Source organism: Berghia stephanieae, chromosome 4, assembly GCF_034508935.2.
Source record: "Berghia stephanieae isolate SIO BIC M18660-M18661 chromosome 4, UCSD_Bste_1.3, whole genome shotgun sequence".
Taxonomy (NCBI): Eukaryota; Metazoa; Mollusca; class Gastropoda; order Nudibranchia; family Aeolidiidae; genus Berghia; species Berghia stephanieae.
The window spans coordinates 15,255,046-15,262,649 of record NC_088363.1 but is presented as its reverse complement, the minus strand read 5'-3'; the positions used below and the strand labels follow the sequence as shown (position 1 = coordinate 15,262,649).

Below are 7,604 nucleotides of genomic sequence, written 5' to 3'. Positions count from 1 at the left end.
TTATCACTGGTACGATAGTTTTCCCGTCAGAACCTTTGTCTATTCTTATCCTCATATTATGTGTATGAGATCAGCAAAGGTTGTTGACTTGTATACACGAGAATAGCACGAGTGTTTTCGTTGCAATTAAGACAAGGTCCCTAATATCACGTACCTACTCTGAAAAAAAAACAAAATTTTGGCCAGAAAATTCGTCCTTCAAATATCGATCGTTTAAAATGACTCTCATTTTAATTTTTTTTTAAAAACAATTTTTAAACCTGACATATCAAAAAGTTTCACGTTTGAGAGTGGTTTTTTTTTTAATGTGGAAAGATGAGGGTCATTCTAATCGATCGATATTTGAAGGACGAGTTTTCTGGCCAAATTTCAAAAATGTGTTTTTTCAGAGTACGGCAGAAATGACTTTGTGAATGAACCTCTTCTAAATCATGTACAACACTCATGGGTTGAGATCTAGACTCACTAACACACTTCTTGTGTTGTATCAACTAACTACTCACTGTTAATGAAAAAGTATATTGGTCGGTACAACTCTCTCTGCTGTTCCACGAGTTCATTCAGCTGACTGTTTTATTTTATAATTCGTTTTTTAGACATTCCTTTTTCATTGGGTTGTGCGATACTCTGCGTGGATTTAAAGATGTTAGTTTCTTTGTGATATTGGTTGCAGCAGAAGAACATCAAACAAAAGCTGTGGAATAACAAACCCGAAAATTAATGATTTAGTACATAGAGACTGGTAAGTATTGTTAATTATAGATCTGTTTTTCAACCAATTTTCTATTGTTTATAACCAATCCAGAATATCAAAATCAAATCGTGTACTTACCATTTTCATTTCATTTAGTTTCGAGAAAGTTTATCCCAGTTTCTATAGCCTGAAACGGAAAATAGCAATTGCTTGCTACCCTTTGGATAGGACGCTAATCTATTGCAACGTATTTTCGCCAGATCTATAAGACCCAGCTACCTAATCACTGCTCGGTAGGCAGGAGGGGCAGGAAAAAAATCTCGACTTCCCTCGAGATCCTGATGGCTTGGGACCCATTGTAAAGCGCGTTGAGCACATTAATTGGATATATTGTGCTATGTAAATACTCAAGTTTTTTGGTATCTATAAATAGATATTATTATACGTAATTTTAGCCCATGACATATATTATAACTTACCGGGTCAAAACTGTATTATGTCGGGCTAAACATAGATTCTGTATATAACTGTCATAGTTATCCCACCCTCTCCAAGTTCGTATAGATAGAATGAAGATGACATCACTCAAGCCTTTGTTATTGTATTTTGCCATCCGCGTTTGTGAGTGATTCTCACTAAACTGTATTAACCAGTCTATAAAAGTTAATGGATACACACGGTTTTGTGTGTTGGTCCGTTACACTTCCGGATGGCAATGTTATGAGCTTCTTAGCCAAGCGCATACTATCTATAGATAGTGTGCGCTTGGCTAAGAATCTCACAACATTGCCATCCGGAAAGAAACACAATCAACACACAAAACTATGTGTAACCTTGAACGTTTATAGTCTGGTTAACACAGTTTAGTGAGAATTACTCATAAACATGGATGGTAAAAAAAAACCCAATAACAAACACCTGAGTGACGTCATCATCATCTATCTATAGATAGTTCGAAGATGACGTCACTCAGGTCTTTGTTATTGTCTTTTGCCATCCGCGTTTATGAGTAATGCTCACTGAACTGTATTAACCCGACTATAAACGTTCATGGATACACCCAGTTTTGTGTGCTGGTCTGTTATACTTCCGAATGGCAATGTTATGAGCTTCTTAGCCAAGCGCATACTATCTATCGATAGTAAACATTAACAAAGGCCTGAGTGACGTCATATTCGAACTCGACGTCTATCTATAGACAACATATATTTACGAGTATAACATATTATTTCGATTCATCTCATTCTTCTTCACTGTGTCATCTGACAACTAAACACCCCCAGATTCAAATCTCTGCTAAATCGGTCCTTGTATTTTCAGATCAAGAAAGGGGCACATTCTGAGAAGGAAGTGTAGCAGCATCACGAGTTTCCTTCCTTCTTACGTCATTCACAAACAATGAATTTAATTAATTTTCGGATAAGATGGAATTGGACAACATCATTGGCATGTTTATGTGTTTTAATCATCAACATCGTGCTTACAGATACAAAAGATGAAAGTGAGTAGATGATAAATAGAATTAATAGTAAAAAAAATACAAAACAAAAAAACAAAACAAAAACAAACCAAAATAAAACCCCCCACAAAAAACAAGCTCCTTTTCCAACTTCTTCAATCCTTTACAACATGCTGCATTATCTAAACACACATCTTAGATAACATCATCTATATCTTATAATATGATATGTGACCCAAAATCTCACAACGATTTTATATAGGGTGATAATAATGCTCCTAAGCCAACTTCTTCAATCCTTTACAGCATGCCGCATTATTTAAAGACACATCTTTGATAACATAATCTAATATCTATATTATATGATATGTGCATGGGCGTGGCTATATATATTGGTTGATTTGGTGCCTGGCACCACTCCAAATGGATTACATTATCTTAAAACAAAATAAAACTGAGAATGGTCTCTATACCGGCTCTTACTTATTGAAGTAAGTCTTTTATTATTTTTTTTTCTTTTGTTTTTATAAAAAGAAGCATGTTTTAAGTCATTTTCCTCTCATTCTGGCACCACCTTATACTGTAAGTGTAAGCATGCCACGCCACTGGATATGTGACCCAAAATCTCACAATTTTATATAGGGGTGATAATGATGTTAAAGATAGAATTTATAGACAGTGGAATCATTATCTCATTCTGGCAATACCAGAGTGACGTGCGACCATGTGATCGTGTGGTATGATAACTCTCGCCTTCGGATTGGAAGGTCCAGATTTGAGTCCTGCTCTGAGCGGCTCATAGTTGAGCCCTACCGTGGAAAAGGATCTTTAATCATATTATCTCACCGTACTCAAGGTGTAAAAATGAGTACCTGGTCGTTAGCAGCGTTGTCTCTGACACACACACACACACACACACACACACACACACACACACACACACAAACACAACAGCAAACAAAAAAATTACAACTCTAGTTATTATGAATGGAAAACCGAACAAATACTATCGCCTAACAGGCATCATGTTTCATCCTACATGTTAAGTATAGCTGATAGTTAGGGACCTCTTGTAAAGCGATTTGAACATATTGAGTGGATATTTCGCTATACAAATTCTTGAGTAATGGTTGTCATACATAATATAATATTTAACCTGCATTACCGTTGTGGTGTCCTCAGCCGTAGCGGACTGGAGACGCATAGGACGACGGGAATTGTTCCGTGCGATAAACGCCCAACGCTACACCAATACAAATCTGGCCAAGAATATTATCCTGTTTGTTGGTGACGGGATGGGAGTTTCCACGGTAACAGCGGCCAGGTATTTTATTTAATTTGTTTTTTACTATGCTGTTTTAATCATTGCTATCATCATAAAAAAACAAAAACACATCAGCATCATTGTGTTTTCATGATCATGATCACGATCATCATCATCATCATCATCATCATCATCATCATCATCATCATCATCATCATCATCATCATCATCATCATCATCATCATCATCACCATAATCATCGTCATCATCATGATCATCATCATCATCATCATCATCATCATCATCATCATCATCACCATAATCATCGTCATCATTATGATCATCACCATAATCGTCATCATCATCACCATCATCATCGCCATCATCATCACCATCATCATGTTCACCATCGTCAGCAACAACATTCGGTGGGTAACAAATTAAATTGTTATGGGGTTCGTTGTTGCAATTGGAAATACTCATAAATCAACGGAAAATAGTATCCATGACAACAATGTCAAATCAAGTCCATAATTATTGCGTTTGGTTATCAGACCTGTGCAAATATGTGAAAATTGCCTGTAGCCCAACGCTGAGTTGTTTTTGTCTTTATTTTTTTTTTTTTTGTTTTTTGTTTTTCTTTTTATTTCTTTTTTTTTTTTTTTGGGGGGGGGGGGGGGGGGGGGGGATGTTACATCCGTCATCGGGTGACAAGTTTGTTTTTACTGGAGTATCTCGTATTTAACATACAGTTTTCAGGTAGGTGTCATCAATCTTTTCATGTCATGTCCCGTCCTTCATGTTAAATGTAGCTGTTGGACAGGGACCCCTTTTAAAGCGCTTTGAGCACGTTTAGCGGATATTACGCTATATAAAAGCTCAATTATTTATTTTTTATTTATTTTCGAAACATCGTTGACACTGATCAAAAACAGATTACAAGCTCTATTGACCCCACCACAATGTGAAGCTAAAGTCGCGACATCACACTTTCCTCTGTTCCGGTTCAAATCTTATTGAAAGAGTATAAATGTCCTCCGGAGGACTAACAGTGATTAGTTTACATATTGAATCCTATGGTGGATAACTATTTTAGCAATAGGATGTATAGGCAGATTCTCATAATTACGGTTCGTAAAAGATAGAAATTGAATGATATTTAATGACGACCAACATCTATTTAGATTAGAAAATAAGGTGACATCACTCTGAAACCAGAAGATCAGTTGCACTACCTACGAATACATATATTCAGGTCAGAATGCTTAACTTAATCATGGCTTGATTTAACATTGTTGTATTGGAAAATATTATGCTTTGGTTTAAAGAGACACATTAGGGAGCAGTCACTGGTGTTGGGTATCATTATGAGTATTTCCATTATAACAATGAGCCCGTATCAACCTAACTAAATTTTCATCTTTGTATAATTTTTGTTACCATTAATTTGAATTTTAGTATCTAATTTAGAACCTTTAAGAGGGGTTATGTCACATTTAGACTGATGTCTGTTTTGATCAAAAGCTGGAGGTGCATAAATGAGCCAATAACGAAGAGAAAAATAAAGTAAGTAGAACGTGGCTCATATAAAAAGGGAACAAAACAATTTTTTTTATCTCCGTGTCTGTTTTGATGGAGTGGGTTTTTGTAGGAATTCGGTCAATACAACAAAATACATAGCAAATTACAGAGAGTGGGCGGGATGTGTCACAGTCACAGGCGACGTTTACGTAGATCACAGTGTGTTGTCACGTGATATAATATTGGACCGATGAATAGCCGTACTCTGAACAACAAAAAAAAAAAAAAAAAACCCAACAAAATAAACAAATAAATAAACAAAACAAACAAACAAACAAATAAATAAATAAACAAATAAACAAACAAACAAACAGAAAAAAAAACAAAAACAAACAAACAAAAAAAAAAAGCATCTCACAAAATAACCACGTATTTACAATTCTGGCCAAAAATCCCTACCTTCAAATATCGATCTATTAAAATGACCCTCACCTTGGCAAAACCTCCTAGAACTGGTATGTACTTCCAACTTCCAATGTCTTTGCCAAGATAATGGCCATTTTAATCGAGCGATAATATTTAAAGGACGAGTTGCCATCAGAAGTGTTTTATTATTTCTTTCCTCAGGCTACGGTAGCTTATTGAATAACAAACAAATGAACTGATTAAGAATTAAGACGCCATCCTCCCACCGTACTCAAGTGTAAAATGAGTACATGTCCAATAAAAGCGTTTTCCCCATGAAAAAGGATTATAATAGCACTTTACAAGCGTCCTACATGTAAAGTGTTGTTACTAGCTTGAGACTCTATTAAAACTCTTTAATCACATTTTAGCAAATATTGCCCTGAATGAAACAAAAGTACTCCTTCGGGGCCATTATGCCCATGGAGCCGGAGTTTATCCCGGGTTCTATAGCGTGAAAATTGCTTGTTGCGCTTTTGATCGGATGCCAGTCTATCCCAAAGTACTTCCCGCCAGATCTAACAGACCCATCTACCCAATCACTGATGGTTAGTCAAGGGGATCGGATAATAAATCTTGACTTCACCCGGGATCGATCTCGATCCCTTTTCATGTAAAGTGAGTGTTCTACCAACTGAGCTATCGGGACCCCCGCTCTGATGAAAGCCCAATCCTAAATAATGATATTTCTGTTGAAACTGACTTTCACCGGGGCCTTTTATTGCTTCACCAATATTTTTCAGCCTATGCTTGTTAAAAGAAAGAAATCTAAAACTTTCTTTGGTTTCTTTCTCTATCCATTAGAATCTATGAAGGCCAAAGTCGGGGCCACAGTGGAGAGGAAAACTTGCTGTACTTCGAACGATTTCCTCATGTTGGTATAATGAAGGTAAGGGGAGATAATATTATGTGTGTTGTTTGTTTGTTAGTTTTTGGTTTGTTTAATTACTGACATATCTAGATGAGCCGAATACCTTGATTTGAGAGTATTCCCATTAACAATGAGTTCACAACAATTTGGGCTATTCAATGACTACACATCATTACTAGTCCAATGCACTTGAAAATTCTTAAATCAAAAGTTTCTATGCTTTTTATTTACTTTCTTTTAAAAAAAGTTATTTCATCTTTATAATGATCAACTATTTATAACATTCGGTAATTTCCTGTTACGCCTGTCAAGGACATAGATTTATAAATAGTTATTTTATACACCTATGGTCAAGAATAGAATTATCCATTGAATCTATCAAGATGGGCGGGGACGACGGATACATTAATGAGGACAAATCAAGCTCAAATAAGATTTTTTCCTTAAAAATGTAAGTGACCAGAGTCAAGCGGCTACTTCCTGTTCACCAGAGAAGGACCTTGAGGATAATGAACGTTTTTTTGCTAAGTAGGTTTTGTCTAGAGAGGCATACTGCCGAACTCTGAAAAAACACATTAAAAAAAATTTGGACAGAAAACTCTTCCTTGATCCTGATTTTGTTAAAAACTCTCTAACCTGCTAATTCAATGAAGTCTCAGGTTTGAGGGTTTTTGACAAGTTGAGGGTTATTTTAGTCGATCGATATTTGAAGGACGAGTTTTCTGGCCAAATTGTTAAATTGCGTGTTTTCGGAGCACGTCATTATACCACTTGAGCTGTCCAGAGACGGCCAGTTACAAGTTTTTGGTCTGAGAATTGATTTCATGGATTTTATGTTAGTTTGTCTTTTAATCACAAATCAATGTCTTTATTTGAAATAGAAATGTAGTGTTTTATCAAATATGCCGTGGGCAAAAGAAGTGGCTGCTTGTGGGATGAAGAGGAGGAGAAGGAGGAGGAGGAGGAGGAGGAGGAGGAGGAGGAGGAGGAGGAGGAGGAGGAGGGGAAGAAGAAAAGAAAGAAAGAAAGAAAGAAAGCAAGAAAGAAGAAGAAGAAGAAGAAGAAGAAGAAGAAGAAGAAGAAGAAGAAGAAGAAGAAGAAGAAGAAGAAGGGGAGATGAGGAGGAGGAGGAATAGAAGAAGAAGAAGAAGAAAAAGAAGAAGTAGTAGTAGTAGTAGTAGTTAGTAGTAGTAGTAGTAGTAGTAGTAGTAGTAGTAGTAGTAGTAGTAGTAGTAGTAGTAGTAGGAGGAGGAGGAGGAGGAGGAGGAAGTGGAAGAGGAGGAACAAAATGACAAAAATAGTGTACTTGTTGGACAAAAAAGAAATTTTC

At 36.2% G+C, this 7,604-nt stretch overlaps 1 protein-coding gene across 1 annotated transcript in view; it reads left to right on the top strand.

Annotated features, from left to right (window-relative positions):
• Positions 1-437: 437 nt before the first annotated feature.
• Positions 438-7,604, top strand: part of LOC144970084 (alkaline phosphatase-like) — a 19,099-nt gene continuing 11,932 nt past the window's right edge. Inside the window, exons 1-4 of the mRNA XM_078909300.1 lie at positions 438-742; positions 2,015-2,195; positions 3,336-3,477; positions 6,208-6,292. Coding sequence (XP_078765426.1) covers positions 2,093-2,195; positions 3,336-3,477; positions 6,208-6,292 — 330 coding nt within the window. The 5' untranslated portion in view covers positions 438-742; positions 2,015-2,092. The remainder of the gene's footprint in view (positions 743-2,014; positions 2,196-3,335; positions 3,478-6,207; positions 6,293-7,604) is intronic.